Source organism: Amblyomma mixtum, chromosome 6, assembly GCF_055824585.1.
Source record: "Amblyomma mixtum isolate Tamu chromosome 6, ASM5582458v1, whole genome shotgun sequence".
NCBI classification, from domain to species: Eukaryota; Metazoa; Arthropoda; class Arachnida; order Ixodida; family Ixodidae; genus Amblyomma; species Amblyomma mixtum.
The window spans coordinates 25,456,926-25,480,038 of NC_143017.1; the positions used below are offsets into that span (position 1 = coordinate 25,456,926).

Genomic DNA, 23,113 nt, shown 5'->3' on the forward strand with positions numbered 1-23,113 from the left:
ACGCTGCTCGGCGGCGTCTGAAGAACATGCCGAAGTAGCGGTGAAAGTAGTCTGTCGTCTCCTTGAGCTTTGGTTCACTTGGCTCTTATCGGAGAAAAAAAACGATGCGATCTCACAAGCAGTGGAAAAAGTTTGAAGTTAGTGTATTAACTTTACGCAACTCCCCTGTTTTTGCAGCGACACAGTCACAGTATTCAGGCCAATATGCACGAAATTGAACATATGTAGGGTGGTAATGAAATCTGTTATCAATGGCTTGAGAGATTGGTCTTTATACAACCATTCAAGAATTAAGCTAAAAAACAATTTAAACGGCTAATAAAAACAATGAGGCCTCAAAAGCTACCAACGGGTGAACGGAATTTTGTTTTTTCTGCTCTTTTCGTTATCTCCGCAGTTACCTCTCTGGCCCCTTTCTCCTTTCTTCACCTGGATGGTTCCCCTTTGCATCAGCCATCCCCTTCACTTCGCTTTAAACCAGACAATTCTTTTCGTCCCCCACTTTGTTACCCTCCCGAAAAAAAAAATCATTCATCGTATATCCCACGCCTAGTGCAAACCCAATGCTCATTTGGAGACCCGTTTGCCTCGAACACCTCGTATATTGCCATGTGAAATAAAACTGTCATCCGCTCTCTGTTCCTCGACAGCGGGCGCTTTTCGGGGCGCAAGACGCGCGCATCTCCCGACGAACAGTATAAAAATGAGCAGGCTTTTTGTATTTTCTGCCTGCCCGCGCACCCGCGCATCGCCGCCGCCGCTCGCCAGCGCCATCTCTTGGTCGCAGCAAGCAAGCGGTAAGTCACGTGAAGCGAGCTCGCGCTGTGACTGGCTCGCTCTCCGTGGGGCGGGCTCCGTCGCCGCCGCTCGACGGAAACGTAGAGCAGGACCCGGTGGCACTGGCCGCCCGATTTGGGGGGAAAAACGGTCCAAAAGCAGCCCCCTCCGTCGGCTCCTGGCGTGACGGAGGCGACGGAGCAAGGGAAAAACCGGCTGTGAGAATGTGGCCTGATGCAGCTCAACACAAGGCGTGTTCGGCTGTGGCAACGGCCTAGTGATCTCGCACAGTGGACTGTGAAGCTGATCTGTCCGCGCCGCTGTGGGTTCGACTCCCAGTCGTAGATGCGATTTCATTTTCTATGTCTTTTTCTACCTGGGCACGTTTTGACCTTGGCTCGGCTGAAGGTCGAATTCAGACAGCGGACAGGTTACGCGGTGTTGAGCAGGGTTGGTGCATCAAGTATAGCTATCGCTCTGAAAGGTGGGCAACGAGTTCAGGGTAGATGTGGTATTCCAGCTCCCCACAAGCTCGCTGCACTCTGCTCATGCATAGGAAAGAAGACTCACAGAACAGTTACGAGTATGTAATCCGAATGTTTAAAAGCGTCAGCCATGGTGTGAAAGCAAAGAATTCTTCAGACGCATGTGGTGCCACTACTGGGCATGCAACATCATGGCGCACTGCCAAGTTCTCTGGACGGGCCGTCGTAGTTTTTCTGCAGCATCTTGGTGCACTGCCATAGTTCAACTGGTGAGTCATCGCAGCCGCAGCTCTTTCTGAACACAAATGCGCCTCGTTGCTACTGGAACGACGGCGTTTCGCACACAGCCTAGGTCGCCCATTGTAGCAGGTGGTCCATGCTGCTTACAGCGTTACAATGCCACAGAAGTGAGGAAAATTGAAAACTGGCTCTAAGGAAAGGAAAGGGCACGGTAGCTGTCTCATTTCTTGAGGACAAATCAACTGCATTACAAGAGAAGGTTTGGTTTGGTTTGGTTTATTAGGGTTTAACGTCCCAAAGCGACTCAGGCTATGGGAGACACCATACTGAAGGGCTCCTGAAATTTCACCACCTGGGGTTCTTTAACGTGCACTGACATTGCACAGCACATGGGCCTCTAGAATTCCGCCTCCACTGAAAATCAGCCGCTGCGGCCGGGATCGAACCCGCGTCTTTCGGGCCAGCAGCCGAGTGCCATAACCACTGAGCCACCGCGGTGGGTACTACAAGAAAAGGGATGAGAAGAGAGTGAAAGAGAAAAATGTGCCACAGTGGAGGGCTCTGGAATAGTTTCGACCACCTAAGGATCTTTGCTGTGCACCGACGTCTCACTGAACACGGGTGTCTTTTGCATTTTGCCTCCACTGAAACGTGGCTGTCGTGACCAGGATTGAACCGGAGACCTCCGGGTCAATAGCCGCGCACTCTAATCACTGAGCCACCACAGTGGGTCAAGAAACGGCGAATGAACTAAGAAGAGCAAACGTTCCAAAGGGTGCAGGGTGGGTAAGAAATTACTGGCGGTTTAGCATTACTAAGCATGAAATATTGAGCAAAAGCAGGTTTTTGCAGGTGGACACCCCAGCCACATACCTGAAAGTGCGATTGAGGTGTCCACTGACTCAAGAAGCCAGTTATGCATGTGCCTTTCGTTTCCTCAAAATCAACGGAGTCTACAACACTGTCAACGCAAACGCCACTGAACACAATAAACGCTGGCGGCCTAGTGCTTAGTGCTGTCTTTCTGCCAAAACGTTGTCAGCGCCAACCCAAGCTGCGCACATATTTTTTGCTACCGCCACGTAGCTCACAGCGTGATTGAGGTGTCCACTGACCCAGGGAGCCAGTTTTGCATGTTTCCTTTCCCTTCATAACTTTTGGGCACAGATGGAAGTTGATGAAGGAGACGACGTGCGATGCACAGCGCGAGAGTGTGGCAGTTTAACATGAGGAGTGATCGGCTGCGGCGATAGCATAGCGCTCTCGTGCAATCACCAGCGAAGCCGATCTGTTTGCACCACTGCGGGTTTGAAACCCAGTCAGAGCAATATTTATTTCATTTCTGGAGGTATCTGAGAGGCTTCAGACACACCCCACCTTTTTGAGGACTGCTAGCGAAATGGTGCTCTTGCACTAAAAAACTCGGAGCACCCTAGGTAGACTGTAAAAGAGAAGTCATGTACGAGTTAACGCTTAGTGCAGCAAAGTCTCCGTAGGGCAAACTGGCGGATGCTTTCATGACTGCCTATACGAGCACAGGCTTTTGCTAAGCAAAACAGGCATCTACATACTTGGCCACTGCAGAACATGCTGAGATGTGCCTCTCTTCATCTCTATGCCGAACGCAAACTGCTACCGAAGGATCAAAATAAAACATCACTTGAACCTGTTGCAGCGCACTATATCAAGAAGAGAGGAGATGACTGTATTATACCCCTGTCAAGCGGGCAAGTTAAGTGCACTAACGGGGAGTGCGCTTCGGCATCCCGAGTGACACTTAGGGCTACGCGGTGCTAAATGGGAAAGCAAAGTGCACTCGTGGTATAAAAGAAAGGCGACAAAAAATGAGCGGAATTTCTGAACAGGACGGTGGAAAAGAAAAAAAGAATCATAATATTTCATTGCTTAACGTGATAGCGCAAATAAAACAAGGCTCAACAGTTTTTAACGATTGAAAAAAATGAAAATAGAAGAAAAGACAAGACCAGCCAAGACTATCCAGAATTTCGACAACAAAAAAGATGGCGGCGGGCAGCGATGTTTGCATCTGATCACGTTTACTTGTTTTGTTGCTTAGCTTGTAGCTATTACCAACAGACTTTTTTCTGAAAACAGTGTTATAGCACGTAAAATAAAGTTGTAAGTACTTTTTATGCACTATAAATTTTGTACCACTGGAACCGCTGGCGTCGAGGCTACGCATTCGGCCGGCAAAGTGTGGTTCGTGAACGCACTCCTGGCGGAGTGCACTTTCCCGCGAGTGACACTCCACTTGCGTCGTTTAGATGCGGCAGAGTGTACTTACAGCGAAGTACACTCTCCGTAAGTGCACTTAACTTGCCCGCTTGACAGGGGTATTAGTGATACATCGGCAGTACCATGTAGCAGTGAATGTTTCTACTAGATGCATTTCTGTAAACATGAGATGACTGTGGTCTGCTGTTTTGTCAGCAGCTGCGAGTGGGCAAAGATCGGTTTATTGCGGTTTAACGTCCCAAAGCGACTCAGGGTATGAGGGACGCCGTAGTGAAGGGCTCCGGAAATTTCGACCACCTGGGGTTCTTTAACGTGCACTGACATCGCACAGTACACGAGCCTCCAGAATTTCGCCTACATCGAAATTTGGCCGCCGAGGCCGGGATCGAACCCGCGTCTTTCGGGTTAGCAGCCGAGCGTCGCAACCACTAAGCCACCACGGCAAGGCTGAGTGGGTAAAGAGGCACATATAAAAACCGCTTTTCATCAAATAAAGCCCACTGACAGCGCCTGTCCCGTCCTACCATTTCGTCTGTGTGCGTACCTCACAGCCCTTCACTTTCCTGAATTTTAGAGTTCCAGGCTACCAACCCTTTAACCACCAACCTTGAGCTGTGCTCATCATGGGAGATTCTATCAATGTTGCCAATGACAAGTCACACTCGTCTGGCCCGATGTTTCATAGCTCCCACTGTCTAAGATTAGTTAAGGTCAGCAATTGCATTGGCCGCAATTTTTAACACTAGAGGGCTGTAGTTGTCATGAAATGCGTTTTGCCCCTTTAGCGTGTGTTTTAAGCCTGACAACAATCATTTTGATAAAAATCTCCAAAAATTTGGCGATCGTGGTATGTTTTTCAGGAATTAATTCGATGGTTAAAGGGTTGCGGTGTGAAGACACTTGCTCTTACAGCAATTTCATCTTGTGATGAGCTTTTTGCTTAAGCAACCGGAAAAGCCTTAACAAGACTTTTTTTTTTTGTCGTGGGAGTGTGCGTGTCATGGTCATGAATGTGGGTGATGTTTCACTCCAGACTTATGCTGAATTCCAGTTGCAGATCTGAAGCTTTTTTGGATCAGCTTTTTCTGCCGTTTTCGGAGCAAGGCAATAGACGATATGCGAAATTGCTTGGCGGTCTGGCAACACTGCTCCCACAGCTTTCGGTTTCCATCTTGGTTCGGTTGAGCTCGTCGAGCTGGTGCATCGTTTTCTATGCGTACAGCCTTTGTCAAAAGTTTAGAGCCCAGGGGGTCTCCTTTTGGGCCACATTGCTTTGCTCGTAATGCATCCTGAGCATCCTAAATCTCCTGAAGGTAAGAAGATTTTTGGTCCTGCTCCCTCCGATGCGTAGCACTTCCATTAGTGCTACAGGAGCGCCACAATAGTGCTTTGAAGCAAACCCACTGGGCTCTAAACTTTTGATAAAGGCTGTACTTTCTTGGTACCGGTACAGCTGTCATGAATCCTGTGTGTGGAATTACAAAAGCCGAGCTTCAGCTGCTATGTTGCTTGCGCTGCTCATCTTTTACCAAATGTAGGTGTTTTCAGTAAGCGCCAGCTTACTCCTGCCGCGCCCTCAGCTTCGCTTGAAGTCTGGCGCTGATTATAGCAAGAATCGGCACTCAAAAGTGCGTTGGAAAGTCGAACCCTGTGCCGCTGTCGTGTTAATGCGCGCACTAAAGCATCGGTTCAAGCACCGTGCATCATCGTGGCTGTTTTATTTTCAGGTGGACGCGAATTCATCTGGTAGGGCAGCGAGCGGTTATTTTGAGCTGAGTGCACACATGTGTTGACAAACTTCCCTGACAGTGCGAATTTTTGTTCACGCTGATGCCAGGAGCTTTGTGCATTGCAGCATAACCACACAAGACCCTCTACCAGCTGCGTAATGCCATTCCTTTACTGCAAAGTGTAATGCACATCCACGGTTTTCAACGTCACCGTTTCAGAGCCCGGCGCCGGTTGATTTTCGCCACAGTTCGTTAAACCCCGTCTTGCTTAGGACGCAGTTGACGCGGGTATTGCGATCTTATCAATCGATATATTAAGAAGAGGAAAGTGTGAACATTTATAGCTTAACTCTGTTTTGTATTAACTTCATGTTCCTATCGTGTTTTTGCCTTGCACCGTGTCCGTTGTACCATTATTATGGTTTATTATTTCCGCATATTTCTTTTTCGATATGCATGCCCCCCTCACCCAAAGCTCTTCGGGGCCTGCGAGGTACAAGTAAATAAAATAAAATATTGTTAGGAAAGACGCAGTTTTTTTCTGGTTGGTTGGTTTATGGGGTTTAACGTCCTGAAGCGACTCAGGCTATGAGAGATGCCGTAGTGGAGGACCCTGGAAATTTCGACCACCTGGGGTTCTTTAACGTGCACTGACATTGCACAGCACACGGGCCTCTAGAATTTCTCCTCCAAAGAAATTCAACCGCCGCGGCCGGGATCGAACCCGCGTCTTTCGGGTCAGCAGCCAAACAACATAACCACTGAGCCACTGCGGCGGCCGCAGTTTTTGTTTTGTTTTTTTTCAGATTTCGTACTTGAGATATTGAATCCAACGATATCCTTATTTTGCAACAATATGTTGCGCGAAAAGCCAGGAAAGAAGTTGCGCAAAGAAGAAATTACAATCTATCAACCTGTTTAAATAACAGCACTGACGGTAGCACGGGTCTTTATTCCCCACTGCTATGAAGCGCACACTTGATTATATGGTTTGGTTTATGGGTTTAACGTCCCAAAGCGACTAAGGCTATGAGGGACGCCGTAGTGGAGGGCTCCGGAAATTTCAACCACTTGGAGTTCTTTAACATGCATTGACATCCTACAGCACACGGGCCTCCAGAATTTCGCCTCCATCGAAATTCAGCCGCCGCGGCCAGGATCGAACCCACGCCTTTCAGGCCAGCAGTCGAGTGCCATAGCCACCGATCCACCGGGGCAGTTTTTTTTGATAAAGATGCTACAGCTGTACAGGTGCATGCACGGACTCGATACACTTGTCAAGCTGTGTGTGCAGGGGTGAAATTCGCATGTTTGGTTGCTTCCGAAACATAATTCCCTTGATCCTAAACCTGGACATATGGCTTTGTTGCGAAGCAACCTACTGGAGCTTGACGCGATATTAAAATCAGACAGCCTGAAGCGTTTTCAGAACACTGTCGCAAGTTTGGAAAGGCGTCCCTCCTTCACAATAAAATAGCTATATATATTATCCATTTTTTTTTTTTCACAGACTGTCATCGCCACAGATATCAAATGTAGGAATCCTAAAAAAATAAAAGCGTTCGCACCTTAGTTTTTATTGCTTCACAAAGACGAATAAATGCGCACAAGATATGTGGGCGCGATCGCACAACATTATAAGGAAAGAGTGTGTGGGATCTTGCAACAACTGCATGATCTGTAGAGCTTGCTAGCTCTTATATAACTAACTGAACACGGGAAAGAAATAACTGAACACGTTGCAAACTAACCAGTAAACGGCGTGTGGTTCTTTGAGTGCACTTAGTTTGCTACGGCACGAGCTATCGAGGTATATAGATGGAGCGCAGTGAGTGCCCATGACCACTTTTGCCTGCACAATAATGAAAGCGCTACTTCGCGACTGGAATACACGCTTGAGGATCACAGGCGTAGGCCGCTAAAACTTTGCATAATTCTCGTCCAACCGACTATGTGCTATCAGAGAGTTAATAAACGCACGAAATTGGCTTCTAATCTTGATCAGAGACAACAAAGGCTGTGGTCCCTATCTGAATTTAAACTCAAATCACCTAGAAAGCTTTCTGAAATACCAGCGCAGAAAGCGAAACCTGTGCACTGATCGGCGTGCTGACACATGACACCACGATCGCATGGCATTTGGCAAACGTTGGGACAAAGTAAAAAAAAAAAATAGAAAAGCGAAAAGCTGGAACGCACCTGGTTCTGTCATGCATCGCAGTGTGTTTGCATAGTGGACAGCGTAGTGCAAGAGTGCATCGGCATTCCCTTTTCAAAGGAAATGCAGTCGTTTTAACCCAACGCTGGGCCACGGTTTCGTTTTCTGTACCGAACCAACATGAAGGACTTAGTTCTCGCAGCGCCGAGAGATGGCGCTGCGCATTTCGCATATCGTCTATTCCAACTCTAGAGAGGGATCGCGGGTAACGCGTTCCAATGACAGATTTGGAGAAAACACTGAGCCAAGATCACTCCCTGAAGCAGTCCGGACTGCACTGACTGGAAGTCTGCGTGACATATTTTCTTCAGCAACGCATTTGATTCCAGCGTACCGCTGTCTCCCATACTGTACCAGACGACACGCACGGCAGAGCAGAAGATATGCCCGGTACATTGTTCGTCAGCAGCCAATAACCACCGCGGACTCCCCTGGCTTGCTCGAGCTGAAGCACACGTGTTCCAAACGCAGATTCGGGGGCAAATGCTCTCCACTAAATTCAAGCACTTTGAAATGCAGCGGGTGGACTGCTTTGAATTTGTGAATGGAACGCACCACTAAAGGGCAACTGCGCCACTTTTTAAGAATTTCGCGATACTCAAGGATTGAAATCTCTATTGGCTGTAGGTAACGCATGCCAAGTTTTTTTGCACTACCATTTAAAACAGCGACGTAATCGACGATTGAATTTTGCACTTCTCCTTAAAGCACCAGAGGAGTGCGGGGAAGTTTAGTGTGATATCACGGAAGGTATGATTTCAAATTACCGCTGCCGTCAGACACACCCTGCCGTGCTTCATTGGACGCTGCCAAATAACGTTCGGCGGGCTTTGCTTTCAGTGGCGATGGTTTTTTTCCTTCAAAGCAGGCGTTTATGCGTTCGAAATGTACCGATACCTTCGTTGACATCATCATGCGTCCCCTATTTAGCATTGTGCACTGCGGAGAAGCTTGAAGGCCGTCGCAGTTTTAACTGGTGATTACATCACCGTTTAAAATGCTAGGCCAAAAGGACTTCGCATACTTTACCTGTAAGTTTCACACATTCGACTCTTTTAAGCTCGTCGATTTCTAAAATCTATGCAGTTGCCCTTTAAGTTGTAGCCTACTACAGTGCAAATTTCTTCCTGCACCAAGATGCTCTAGAAGATTGCAGTTTCGGATCAGTTTTCCCAAGCAGTAAACTTGCCATATGCAAAGGATTTCACTAATCCTACGCAATTATTCTATACCCAGGCACAAAATTAAAGAACTTCCAGTTCACAGCACACATCGTACAAAACCACCAATGCTCAATGACCTCCAGACTGTTCTCACAGGGCACACACAGCACAGGGCACTGAAAGAAAACAAAAATGCACAATGTTGAGTCAGATCTGGCTTTCCTCACTGAAGTCTCAGGTCCTGGCTGCTAAACTGTCTACGGGTGGGCACAGCCAGAAGGATGGGTGTCACTCAGGCAGTTCACCTAGGCTGTACCGAACACTTCTTCCTGGGTGGGGATCGGTCTGATCTGAGGGCCAATCCTAGTCCAGATAAAGCCACACTCTGGCCCGGGGGGCTTCTGCATGGGATAGGGAGACTTGCGCGCTTTGAAGTACTCCGAGGGCGCGTGACACACAAACTCCATGTACTCCAGCTTGCGAGGAATGTCCTCCTCTGGCCCTGAAAGATTCCACACACACGTGGTTTCCTCACCCAGACCCCGTAGTTGGATGGCAAAACAATTGCACTCTCTAAATGCCACTGATGTGGCAATTGTGACTTTGAAATGAGACTAGACATTCAACATAGTTAAAGGGCAGCTGCACCACTTTCTGAGAATTTTGCGATATTGAAGGATTCACATCTATATAGGCTGTAAGTAAAGCATGCCAAGTGTTTTTGCACTAGCATTTAAAATAGTCACGTAATCGATGATAGAATTTCGCGCTTCTCCTCAAAGCACCGGAGGAATGCGGAGAAGTTCAGCGTGATGCCACGGAAGGTATGATTTGAAATTACCGCTGCCGTCAGCCACACCCTGGAGTGCCATGTTGGATGCTGCCAAACAACGTTTGGCAGACTTTGCCTTCGGTGGTGGTGGTTTTTTTCCTTCAAAGACGGCGTTTAAGCATTGGAAATGTACTGATACCTTCGATGATGTCATCATGCGTCCCCCAACTTGGCGTTGCGCGCTGCGGAGGAGCTTGAAGGTTGTAGCGATTTTAATTGACGATTACGTCACCTTTTCAAATGCTAGACCAAAAGGACTTTGCCTGCTTTACCTGGAAGTTTCACACATTCGACCATTTTAAGCTCATCACTTTCTAAAACCTATGCAGTTGCCCTCTAAGATCGAGAGCACCACAGCAGGACTCACCATCGAAAAAACATCTGTCGCTACATTTTCTGGTATATATGCACAACAATTTTCCACACCATTGGCCTGAAAGGCTGCTTAGCAGTTCTGTACCATGTAACTCAATATTTGCACCATAAAAATAAAGCACGAAGACAAACCAACTGACATTGTGCACATAAAACACTAAAAAAAAAAACCCCTCAAGGGTTTTTGTAGAATATACTTCGATTAGATAAACCTGGAAACAAACACAAGCACACACACTGCATAACAAAAGAAAAAGGCACCAATGAAGTGCATGCACTAGAGTTGGATACAATTCAAGAAGAAAGCAGCTTTTTCCAGTCAAAGGATTCGTTTCATTGGCTGGTTCTCATGAACCCATAAACCGGAGCGTGACAATGCAAGGAGTCATGTGACAAGTTTCATGAAAAAAGAGGAAATACTGCCGTTTCATGGCTGCCACTGTGCACAATGAAAACTATGCGAAATTGCTGCAGGTAGCACAATGCAAAGTACGTGCGAACTGCACGACAATACGGGCACAACTGGCACAACGCGCTATTGCCGCATATTCTCGTTGGCTGGGAATGCGCCCGCCGCCTACGTCGCGGAAAATTCGCGCCATCACTGGTCTACGCACACTACACAGCTCCATAGTACCAACAGTACCTGCAGGTCTATGCAGTAAAGCCAACCTCCACAGAGGTGCCAAGGGAAAGCCAGCTTCTTGAGTTAACCGGAGTAGTCTGAATTTCAGTAGGACCTGCGAGGAAGCTAACCCCTGGAGATGTGGTAATAGAAAGCCAGCTTCTTGAATCGCCCCGTGCTGCCTGAAGTTCCCTCTGTCAGGTGCGATGGCTGAATTTTTGCATGACACAGCTGTGCACTTTCCTATGCATTCATGTTGTAGCTTTACAGTGCTCAGAAACTATTCGATACAGAGGATAATTCGATCTAACAGAGTTCGACAGAATCGAGTTTGACTGTACCTCAACCAGGGTAGGATGTAGTGTTGGCGCCAAGAAAAAAAATGCTTGAACATAAAGAAACACAAATGAGGTTTGCACTTGCTTTTACAGTGACAAACCACCCTTCAAAAAGGGATAATAAGGCATGCAAGTATTTATGCCACCCCGGCTAGAATCGTTTCATTGCGTTCACACTTCAGCTGTTCCATTCATGATTACTTTGGCCCCTATAAATGGCCTGCTGACAGAAAGAAAAGGACTAGCTGCATGAACAGTGCCATTAAGTGTGTTCAACTAAATATGATAGCAACAAGTACAGTCAGCGTCAGCAATTCTTTCTTATTTTGGTCACGAAAATGTGGCGTTATGACTAGTTAAAGCTCATTTCTCCTTGATGTTTTTCTAAACTTTCACTGCATGGTTTGCTAGTTTCCTGCCGTCACACAGATGAAGACCAAACAATTACGAAAAAAAAAATTATTTGCCAAGTCCCCTCTTAAGTTAGGTTCGCTTCACCACATGACAGCGATGCGGCGTGGAAAAGCTTCACCACATGGCAGCGATGTGGCGTGGAAATTGAGTACAAGATATTGAAAGCTGTCCCCAGCACATCCCACATTCCCCTCATCACGCGGTTTCACAGTGCTAGCACTTCTTTGAAAGGGGCTCCGTCGTCAAATCTGGCCTTGAATTACAGGAACTGCCCCGAAATAACCAACCTGATTCTTCTGAAAAATCATGTACCCCCATTTTTAATGAAACTAGGATCGTGTACAAACAAAAAGATAAACTAACAAGGGAAATCAGTGAAGCGTTTCATATCCACAAAAACACTGACTCATGCGTGAGCACCCCATCTGTAACAGTTCATGACTGTGAACTAAAGTATCTTGATCCAGGTGATTGACGTATCACTATGGCTTTTGGTGTTGCCATGCACTCTTGGTTGTTGATGGAGTATATATTGCGTGTTGTTTCTAATAAACTTTCAGTTGATAGTCAGCGCCCGTCCTGTTGTCTTTTTCTTTCTTTGTCCCTCGTCTCAGCGCTGCTTTTTCCCAGCAGTGTTAAAACTTTTGCACAGAATTTTCAAAGCGATATTCTAACTGTTCAATATAAACAATAATTCGATATATCGAGGTTCTATATATCCAGGCCCGACTGTATGTAAAAAAGAAAAAAAAAAATGTAAAGGAAGCTATAGCACACATCAGTGATTCGTGAACTACAGTGCAGATAAAAAGCTAAAGCTGAAAGTTATCGAACATTTTAAATCGGCCTTCTTACGACCTGTAAGCACAACTACCATACCGCAGTTCAATTCCGGGGACACAAAAATTAATGAAGCAAGCATATTCCGGATGCGGCATCATACCTTTACACAAAGGGTCAATGTGAACTCCACCCCTGACCCAGACTGCGTATCCAACTTGTGGAACTGTGGAATCTGTGGTAACATCACCACAAAAGCAGAACGGCACAAAATAGAAGAACGACACACCAAAGCGACCAACATCTTCTCTGGTGTTTGACTGCTGTGTACCTGTACTTAAGTTTCGAGAAGCAATTAACAGCACATGACACTGCTCAAAAATAAATTGATAGAAAATTGCTTCGTGAAATAGGCAAGCAGAAAATGATCGCAGATTTCTTTTGCCAGTAAAAAGTTGTGCTTCCTGGCAATACATCCCACCACCAGTCAGGTTTATTTTTCATTACATTCATTATTACGAATTTAGTCGGCCATAAACTTTCTAAGCACAACTACAGAATTCAAACTGGCTGCTTGTAAAGTAGCATGAAAATTTCATGTTTAGAAAATTCTCCTTTACAAAGCATATCCCCCCCCCCCCTCCCAGGAAAGAAAAACAAAAAAAAACAGGCAGGATCAGCAGTCGACTGGCACGCTGACCTCACAATTATGTGACTACATGTCTGCATATCCATGTCTACCTGTAGAGTAATGCTTCTCTAACATTTTGAGTGCACCAGCCAGTCCAGAAAGAGTTAATAGGCAGATGCTCGCACAGGTGAATAATGACTGCTCCAATGCAACTTTAGCCAGGGAAGCAGCACTCACCACGTGCTAGTGGCACATGAAAGAATGTCAACCCCAGATGGCAATGAGAAAAATCTGAAGAGGCAAGGAGAGGACATGACAGTTTACCCAGAATGTAGGTGGAAGGGTCAAAGTGGTCCCTGGGGCTTTCAGAAGTTGGCAGCAGCCATGTGATGACGGCGCTCTTCTCACAGTACTGGTCTTGCAGCAGGCCCCGGATCTGAGCGTAATAGGTGTCGTCATTCTCATCCATGAGGGCCACAATGTCTCCCACCTGGTAGTAGGTGCCCTGTAAAGGCCCCAAGGTGAAACATCAAAGCCCAACGCCAACAATGGTGAACGAGGCAGTGAACGAGACAGCAGAAACATACAAACTTATAGCATGCCACACAAGTGAAGTGGCCTGCACGTTACGGTCTGATACAACTTAAGCCAGTAGTGAAGCTCTGACCCCAGTCATGACCACCACACACTATTCCTCCACAAAAAGGAAGTAGTGTACTGTTAAAGCTTTTCGTGTTACCTGAACAAAGAGCTAATCACAAGAACAAATCAACACTGCAAGAACTTTGATGCCTCTGGTTTACTGAATAGAGTTAAACATTGAAATGTTTGTAAGAGCAGCAATACAGAACCTGACGATGATGATGTTTGTGGCCCTCCCTTTGCAATAGGCAATCGCCGATCAGGCCGAAATGTGTAAGACAAAAATTTAATATACAAGGCAGAACTTTCACTGTTCTAGGTTGGCCCAATTAGCGGCCCTCAGTTGTGCAGGATTCCTTTCGGGTACGCCACCAGTGATCCAGCCTTCGCTTGGTGACTTCTACTGCCTTCCAGTGGGGGTGCCCATTCTCCCCATGAAAATCCATTGCTATCATGAGCTCATCACAGGCCGGCACTGCGTCGGTAGCGTCAGTGATGTTTGCATTGTCTGTGCAAGTCATGTGGGATGATTGGAGGGGGGGGGCACAGGCGGGGGCAATCCAGCATGATGTGTCGCACAGACTCCTTGGCTGTGTGACAGCGCTGACAGGTTGTGGCCATAGACCACTGTTGCCAACTGCTGCTTTTTTAGCTGTAGCCTACTAGAGTATCGAATGCTGCAATGGCAACTCTGGCTAAAAAGCGCAGCAGCATGTGTTTTTCATCTACTCAAGGTGGGGTCAAAGACCCCATTTCCAAGTATTTCACCACAGATAAGCCTAGCATCTGGCCAGGGTAAAGCTTCTGCCCACTCTTTGTCACTGACTATCAGACCCCACATCTCCGCCATGCAAGGCAGATGTTCAAACAACTAGGTCACTACTGCGGTTGACCCTCGGCTTACGCTCTGGACTGGATCAATCTTACTTCGACTATAGAAACTTATAAGAGCCTGCTAGCTTGTTTTGCAGCTGCATGGATTCCCTCAGAACATGTTAATTGCAATTAGTCCCCAGTTAAAGTTATGCTCCAGACCTTGGGTGAAATTTAAAATTGAAGCATAGGCCGCCGGGCCAGTTGGTGTGCATTCACTAGAGAAAAAAAAAAAAAAATCCAGCAGGAAAAGACATGAGCAGATGAGAAGAGAACAACCTAACGACAATGCTCGAACGTTATCGACCTTGTGCTGTAATCATGTTTTATACGCATTCCTTTTCCCACAGGACTTATTCCTCTGGGGGAATTCCCCTCAACACACTGGCCTGTGCAGAGCCCTACAGCTTCCCCCTAAAAAAAAAGAATCCAGCCACGGGGGACCATTTAATACTTTACACAAAATGAAACAAACAATTGGTAGGGTTTTAACGTAGTTAAACCGAGCAGACATGCGAAAGGGCGTGCTTAGACTGATTGGCTCACGGTTTTGCTCTGCTGAGTTGTCGGCAGGTCTGTCGACAATATTAGACTCAGGTTAGGGTCTGATCGAGGTTAAGCTGATTTGATATATTTGTGTTCCAGATGGAAGTTGATGAAAACGATGATGTGCAATGCACAGCGCGAGAGTGTGCTGCAGTTTAACACAATATGTGTTTGGCTGCGGCGACAGCCTAGTGCTTTCGCGCAGTGGCCTTTGAAGCTTATCTGCTCATGGGTTCGACTCCCAGTCGTGGATATTGATACGATTTCATTTTAGCAGGCAATGGCTACCAAGTGAGCAGGTACAATGGCGTGCTTCACAAGCACACACACACAAAACATAAACTGGAGCATGACATCCCTGGTTGGTCGTTTCCATCTTAACTTCCAGTTGCTACTGAACAGGGAAGAAAATTAACCGTTACAAAACACAGCCCCTTGGTAAGCTAAGTGACAGCGTAGCATTTAGTGATGACCAGCAATGCAAAAGATGACAAAGGGCATGCAAAGAGGACTGTGCAGTTCTTGAATCGTCCCAGAACTTCTGCCATGCTATAGTCCCCCTCACAGTCACAACACACTGCAAAGGACAAGGACAGCACTGTCTTCAGCACTTGTCTGCAGTTTTGCTTTTTTATTTCTTTGTCCTATGCACTGTATTAAAGGTGCACTGAAGAGGTGCCTGAACTAATTTTTTGCCGTGGGAACTCGATCTGCACGTTCTGAGCATTCTTAGAAACTTCGACTTATTGCCCTGTGCGGCCGATTTCCCTAATTTAAATCCGATCAATATCCGGCTCCCGCCTTTCTTTTTTTAATTCCCCGCAGACGGTGGGAGGAGTGGACCAATGCATGGAGTGCCTTTCAGGCAGTCGCGTGGCGGCTTTGCTTTCACTTTTATTTTGTTTTTTAGGTTTCTGTGAATAAATAGATCCAGTCAGAGACTACAAGTAGCAAATTAGGCGCACGGAAATAAAAATATGCGTGGACTCTTTGTCTTCGCCGATCACTACATGTCACTCCACCGATGGCAGAGCGGCAAGCCGCCACGGGACTGGTTGAAAGATTGGTTGACTCCTCCCACCAAATGCGGGGAATTAGAAAAGAAAGGCGGGAGCCAGGACGTTTAATTGGATATAAATTAGCGAAATAGGCCGAACAGGGCAATAATTCGAAGTTTCTAAGAACACTCGGAACATGTAGATCAAGTTCAGCAGTAAAAATACGAGCTCAGATTCCTCTCCAGTGCACCACCATGCGGTAGCATGGTGGTACCTACCACATGGTAGGTTGCTACTATGCGGTAGCAACCAGCCCATCAGCTCACTCTTGTAAATCTCACACTGAGTGCTCCTAGCAAGGACACTGGAGGTTTTTTTTGTCATGCTCAGTCCCAAAACAAGGAAAAGCACGCAGCTTCCAGGTTCTCGTGTATTCTTAACGGAAAAAAGCACCAGCACCAGTGAGAAACCTGGCCATAATTTCTAGTGCCTCGAACTGATGCTGCCAATTCACAGCCTCAAAAACAAAACAAAAAAGAAGTGCTTTTTTCTAACTTCAACGATTTTGTGTCAACTTGAAATATACTGTGAATTCGGCAATGAGGATCCAAGAAGACCATTTTCACAAGCCTTGCTCTCCTGCTCCGCACTTTTTGCTGAATGTCTCATTTCTTATGCAGGCCGAGTACACATCCTATTTTGGCTACACGTTTCAAGTTTGCTGGAACCTCTTCCACAGTGAATTCTGCAGGGATCTTGCATGAGCTGTCAGTGACGAAGAAGTGCGGTCAAGTAGCCTAATGATAACATGCTTCACAACTCTGAATCACATAAAACTGAGTGAGTTGATCTTTGTTTTTTGGTGCTGTTTTTTGACTTGGGAACTTCATCAACTTCTGAATGCAAATGTGGCTAGTTTTCATTGGTCATTAGATTGATGAGATGACAAAGACAGCAAACTACCTTTAGAATTCTCTTAGCTCATTTCATAACGGCAACCACGCCACGTGTTTTTCCCAAGCATGCACTGTCAGCACAAAAATCAACGCAGTTTCTGAAAGCTACATAAAATGATTTCAAGGGACAGTGCGTTAAACATACACAAAATAAACACTTCATGTCATCAGTGCACAAGCAATAAGGCATGCAAGGGAGAAGAGAACCAAGAATTCAATGTACTTAGCATGTGCTAAGCACAGCGTGGCAACTAGTCAAATGTATTAGGGGAATCCCCCAAGGTGGAGTAGATTCGTAGGTGGAATAGATTCTACTCCACCTTAGGGGATTCCGCTAATACATTTGACCAACACAGTTCCCACTTAGAGTTATTGATAAATTCACTCTCACCCTACCATAAGGTTGCTGTCCCAGTTAGCTCATTTGGCAGAGCAACTGCTCCAGAGAAGCGGTGGTCCCGGGTTCGAACCCCGGACCAGGACGAATTTTTCTTTAACTACGAAGTTTCCGAGAAAGCTGTATAGCTTTCCTTTGTGGCCATATGGCTGCACTTGGGTGGATGTGAATGAGTATTACTCCCTTATTACAACGTGGCAGCTACTGACTACATACTTATAGACGGTATTCCTGCTTCAATTACTTACCTCAAGCTCACGAATACAATGCACTTGAATAAAACAGAAAAAAAAAAACACTCCCATGAGAGAACGCACTCGTCAGTCAAAAATGAGGAACTTTTGTGGCACTCATGTAGAAACAGCTGAGGTGTTACAGTATATTCAGCGACTTCTTTTCCCCAAATGATGGTAATCATTTAAAAGGTTTATGCTAATGCCCGAGCCAACCTTCCGTGTACTGCTTCCTCTTCGTTACTCCAAGAAGTGAGCTTCAACACTTACCCGGAAAAACACGTAGTCACTGGTTACACAAGTTGCTACAGCAGTTGGCGCTCTCAAAGGCTGCAAAAGAATTAATATCATTCACACACAGTACTAAGAGAAAACAGGCAGCAGCTAATGCATGACTTTGGCTGTGTCCCACTCATAACATGCAATCCAAAAGCAAGCAGTGCAGGAGAAACGCACAGCGATTGCGTCTTCCTTCGAGCATGCTCCGCCAGCGCGAGCGCTCGGCCTCGATGTGAACAACTGCGGTGCGGTGCGCCACGGTCGCCTGCCGCGATGCTGCACCATGCAGTCGCCGTGCGGCGAACGACAAACGCTACCTCGCCAAGATACCTCGTGTGTCCACGCCACACGCAAAGGCGATGCTGACAGACTCGGAGAAAGCCGCTCCCACACGCTTGAAGCGAAGCGATGCACAAGTTGTTCCGTAACCCCCCCGTTGCAGCAAAAGAACGCTCACGACCGGCCGTGAGCCATGTTGGGTTTATCTCGTTTTGGGCCGCCATTACTAGCGGCGGAGCGCGCACCTTGCGCAGCACGAAAGCCAAGAGCCGATGCTTTAGGTTCCGAGGACGAAATAAATAGGCAACTTACGCACGCACAAACGTCCACAACGTTCGATGCTCTGCTCAGTTCAGTTCTACGTTTGCACGAAAGAGTCGAGAGAGCAGATGTATTAAAGTATTACCACGCACTACTAGCGAACGGGCCAGGGTTAGAGATTGTTACTACAGCGCAAAATGCCTAGCGAGAACTTCAAAAATGGCTTAATGAGAGCTTTCAAACAGCGCCTGAGCTCGTTTAGTCCCGACGCCACCAGCTAGTACAATGAAGAGAGATGGTGGCTCCTCGCAACGCGGTGGAAGCGTCAGTCAAGAAAGGTAGCACCCTTCATCAATAGACACGCTACACGCACAATTTACGACTGTATCATGCAAGGAGGATCAGTCGGCGACTCTCCAAGCTGAAGCGCACTAGAGCTTTTGCTTGTTCAGCCACATTCCCTTTTACCACCCGATTTAGCCCGCACAGTGCGGCCCAACCTGCATATGGGCCCTCCGCTACTTGAGCAGATAAAAGAACGAACCGGTCGCTTGAAAATGGCACGACGCCCTTTTCCTTTGGGAACCGCTGTCTTCGCCTGCTGTTGCTGCTGCCTGAGCTTGGAGCTCTTGGCTCTTGTGCTTTTGCGCAACGTGAAAGGGCATCCGTTCCCGTTTGGCTCCTTTGCGGCAGGCTGCTCGGGTTCCGTCGGCACACTGTGTCCACGCAGCGCACACGAATTGCACATAACATCGCCCTTCTCTGTCTTTCGCCACATGGAAGACACGGTAGTCTTGCATGTAACGCACATAGGTTTGATGCCGAAGGGCATTGTGGAGCGGCGAACAAGAAGCAAATGTAACTGTCAAGAAGCAAGATCGGTGGACACGAACTCCATGTTGTTTAAAAGACGACGCGATCGTCGCGCCCTTCATTGGAGAGAAACACGAAACAATCTATGAATGAAATACCTTGTGAAAAACTTAGTAACAAAACCGCAATTCAAAAACCTGTTAATTAAAAAACATAATTTTATGTAATTTATAAAAACTTTATTTTACTGTTTAGAAACATAATTAAGCTCTAAAATTTATTCAATAATTTTAACTTAATGCAAATATAGAAACAAACAGAAACAAAATTTTTGCACATAGTTTTTATATGACTTAGAATTAATAGTTGTATTGTAATTTTATTATTGGCTAGTCGGTCGCGCCACTAGTACTGTTCCGCTCCTGACGTGAATCGACCGGCAGCGCATCATCAGTTTCTACCACTGCCAGCATGGCAGATGCTAAAAGTTCGAAGCGTTGTCAACCAACCTGGAAGGCGCCAGAAAATTCAAAAGCACCCCAGCTACGCTTGTACAACAGCCTCACAAGATCGAAAGAAATATTCAAGCCGCAAGATGCGAACCGTGTGCTATGGTACAGCTGTGGTCCAACGGTGTACGACGCTTCCCACATGGGCCATGCCCGTTCTTACATCAGCTTCGACATTCTTCGTCGTGTGCTCACAGACTACTTCGGCTATAACGTATTCTACGTGATGAACATTACGGATATCGACGACAAGATCATCAAGCGCGCGAGGCAAGTCCACCTTTTTGAGAGCTACCGGAGCCAAGTTGACCGGCCGCCCACTGAACTTCTCCGTGACGTCAAGTCGGCGATTGACGTTTACAAGGCGAAACTCGAGAAGGAAGACGATCCAGACAAGCGAGCCATGTGTACGCGCTTGCTGGAGCAGTCACTTCAAGCTTGTGACGCATTCGAGAAGGGGTTAGCCGACGGCAGCGCACAGCGCGAGGCGCTTCTTGACGGTGCCAGAGACCCGGTCTCTGACTGGTTGGACGCGAAAATGGGCGCCACCGTCTCAGATCATTCCATCTTCGCAAAATTGGCCAAGCACTGGGAGCAGGAGTTCTACAAAGATATGGCGGCGCTCACCGTGCGGCCACCCGACGTGGTGACTAGAGTGAGTGAGTACGTGCCGGAGATCGTGGACTACGTCGCCAAGATCATCGAGCGTGGGTTCGGCTATGTTTCCAAGGGCTCAGTGTACTTCGACACTTCTCGCTTCGACTCCGATCCCGACCACTTCTACGCGAAGCTCGTCCCCGAAGCGTTCGGCGACCAGAAGGCATTGAAAGAGGGAGAAGGGGCTCTCACGGTGGCCGGTGATGACGAAAAAAGAAGCGCCAATGACTTCGCGCTCTGGAAGGCTTCTAAGCCGGGCGAGCCGGCATGGGACTCGCCTTGGGGTCCCGGTCGACCTGGTTGGCACATTGAATGTTCTGTCATGGCTAGTAGCCTCCTGGGTTCCTCACTGGACATCCACACCGGTGGTTATGACCTCAAGTTTCCACACCATGATAATGAACTTGCCCAGGCAGAGGCTTACTTTGGCAATGACCATTGGGTTCGCTACTTCTTGCACTCGGGACACTTGACCATCGCTGGTTGTAAGATGTCCAAGTCGCTGAAAAACTTCGTCAGCATTCGTGACGCCCTGAGCAGACATTCAGCACGGAGGCTGCGCATGGCTTTCCTGCTGCACTCTTGGAAGGACACACTTGATTACAGTGACAACACTATGGATGTGGCTTCACAGTGGGAGAAGGTGTTCAGTGAATTTTTCCTGAACATAAAGGATTTACTTCGAGGTGCTCCTGGAGCAGACAGTGTTAGTGCCTACGCCAAGTGGTCGGAGGAAGAGGTTGTACTAAACAGCAAGTTTCTTGCAGCCAAGGATGACGTCCACGCAGCACTGTGTGACAATGTCGACACCAGGACAGCACTGGAAAGCCTCCGTTCTGCTGTAACAGCGTGCAATGTGTACATCAAGACCAAACAGGAATCGAAGAAGCCTCTTGACGTGACCTTGCTTCGCAATATTGCAGGTTATGTTACTCACATCTTGGAAGTGCTTGGAGTTGGTAACGAGAGCATAACACCCGCTATTGGATTTGGGACGGGAGACGGCAAAGCATCGAATGTCTCACACGAAGAAATTTTGCAGCCCTACTTGGAAGCTCTCTCGTCTTTCCGCCAAAATGTACGCAGCATTGCAAAGGATGCAAAAGAGTTCAGTGGTTCGCGTCAGGCTGATGAGGTGCTGCGGTGGTGTGACCATCTGAGAGACACCATGCTGCCTGAGTTGGGAGTGCGCTTGGAAGACCGTGAGGATGAAAATGGAGAAACGACGTCAGTGATCAAAGTTGTTGGCAGAGAAGCCATTATGGCCGAGAGGGAGGAGAAGCGGAGGAAAGAGGAGAAGAAAAGGGAAGAGAAAGAAAGGAGAAAGCGGGAGATGGAGCTGAAACAGGCGGAGAGAGATATGCAGCGAGCCATCGACCCCAAAAAAATGTTCCTTACAGAGACAGACAAGTACAGTAAATTTGATCCTGAGACCGGTCTGCCCACCCATGATGCAGAAGGGAAAGAACTCAGCAAGGGGCAACTTAAGAAGGTGAAGAAACTGCAGGAAACACAGGAGAAGAAGTACGAGAAGTACCTCGCAGAAATAAACGGAGCTGTTGGCTAGGGTATTACGCAATGAATGGACCGCAAACGTCTTTGCAGACTGTGAAACTTTGAGAAGAAAGGGAATATACAAGAAAATGGTTTTCTATTGCTTGTCATGCTTGCGAACCGCTTCCTGCTTTTTTCTGCTGTGAAGTCAAATAATGCTGATGCCGGTAATCATGTTATTTATGTTGAGGATAGAGAAAGTCCGTCGAAAGGTGTGCTTTTTGATCGGATCTACATGGACATTAATGGTAGGAAAAGTAATTTGAATTTTGTGCAAAGTACCTTTAGGTCATGAAGAATCAATTCAATTTTTTTTAATTCATGCGTTATGGATATGCCATGCAATATTTTGTCTCCAAAGCTTTACAGAGCATACGTCTCTGCACTTTTCCATTCAGTGTTTTTCTTCTGGCTTGTATTGATCAGTGAATGAGTCGTTCATATTTTATTACTGTCTGCTATTGCTCTGTTCAGATACAAAAGCTTTTGTCTTCATAAAAGCCATACTAATCACCTTGCATTTGCAGCTGCTTGTCTGGCGATTTATATTGCTTATATATTTCTCAATCCTGAAATAAAACGCACAATATTGATGACCCTTGCTTCTTAGTGTTTTTACAAAGCTGCAAGTGAAAAGCTGCAATCCAGTGGGGTTCCATGGGAGGGAGAGGGCAGGGATGACAGAATTCTTGAAAGTACAAAATGAATAAGGGGCTTGAAGGATGGAAACCTCCATACACTAGCCAGCATTTCGACAAGGGGACATGTTTAAACATTGCCTGGGGGGCCGTCCCAGACCTCTTGTCTCATCGTCAAAATTTTGATGCACACGGAGGCTTCCCTCCCATCCACACCCCCTTTTAATTTTGGGCAGTCCATTATGGTGCGTTGCTCTGCTCTTTCTTAATGGTGGCGCTGCTTTTCTCATTGTAAGATAGTGATGCGTTCTGCACTAATTTTCCAGTAGTGCAGCTTATTCTTCCACCACATTTTTTATACTTCAATGTGAAGCAAAGCCACATGGTAAAGGCAGGAAGCTTTGAGTTTAGAGGTGGCTCTTACTTGCATGGTATTGTTGCTGCAAGTGCCAAACAGCCCAAGGAAAACTGCATTAGTCCAGACGGTCTAATCACTCAATAATTCATTTTTTCCCAGCACCAAAAAAATTGTCTTCGTATGCTTTGAAAAGCAGCATTCATTGGAAACCGACAAGGAAAGAAAGTCGTGGGAAAGATTGGTCAGCCTAGGCGCA

General features: G+C 46.9%; 2 protein-coding genes across 3 annotated transcripts; one reads left to right on the plus strand and one right to left on the minus strand.

Annotated features, from left to right (window-relative positions):
• Positions 1 to 1,350: 1,350 nt before the first annotated feature.
• Positions 1,351 to 19,240, minus strand: LOC149338448 (GATA zinc finger domain-containing protein 1). Of its 2 annotated transcripts, XM_089547685.1 has the most exons (4): positions 18,873 to 19,240; positions 17,780 to 17,839; positions 13,189 to 13,369; positions 1,351 to 9,371 (listed from the first exon to the last, which is right to left on the minus strand). In XM_089547685.1, the coding sequence occupies exons 1-4, from the start codon at positions 19,158 to 19,160 to the stop codon at positions 9,175 to 9,177; spliced, it is 726 nt and encodes a 241-aa protein (XP_089403811.1). In that variant the 5' UTR covers positions 19,161 to 19,240; the 3' UTR covers positions 1,351 to 9,174. The 2 variants fall into 2 exon arrangements, with proteins under 2 accessions (XP_089403811.1, XP_089403812.1); XM_089547686.1 differs by lacking the exon at positions 17,780 to 17,839.
• A 319-nt stretch (positions 19,241 to 19,559) lies between these two features.
• On the plus strand, positions 19,560 to 22,457 carry CysRS (cysteine--tRNA ligase, cytoplasmic). Its single transcript, XM_089547687.1, has one exon. It carries the CDS (start codon positions 19,613 to 19,615, stop codon positions 21,872 to 21,874), a length of 2,262 nt encoding a protein of 753 aa, XP_089403813.1. The 5' UTR covers positions 19,560 to 19,612; the 3' UTR covers positions 21,875 to 22,457.
• The last annotated feature ends 656 nt before the right edge of the window (positions 22,458 to 23,113 follow it).

Bases quoted from the DNA above. Each gene is read 5' to 3' on its own strand.
- CysRS (XM_089547687.1), top strand. From the start codon at position 19,613: ATGGCAGATGCTAAAAGTTCGAAGCGTTGTCAACCAACCTGGAAGGCG.
- LOC149338448 (XM_089547685.1), bottom strand. From the start codon at position 19,160: ATGCCCTTCGGCATCAAACCTATGTGCGTTACATGCAAGACTACCGTG. The intron at 17,840-18,872 runs GTTCGTTCTTTT...ATTCTTTTGCAG, and splicing joins GTGCCATTTTCAAGCGACCG to CCTTTGAGAGCGCCAACTGC. The intron at 13,370-17,779 runs GTAAGTGTTGAA...GGGCCTTTACAG, and splicing joins GTGACTACGTGTTTTTCCGG to GGCACCTACTACCAGGTGGG.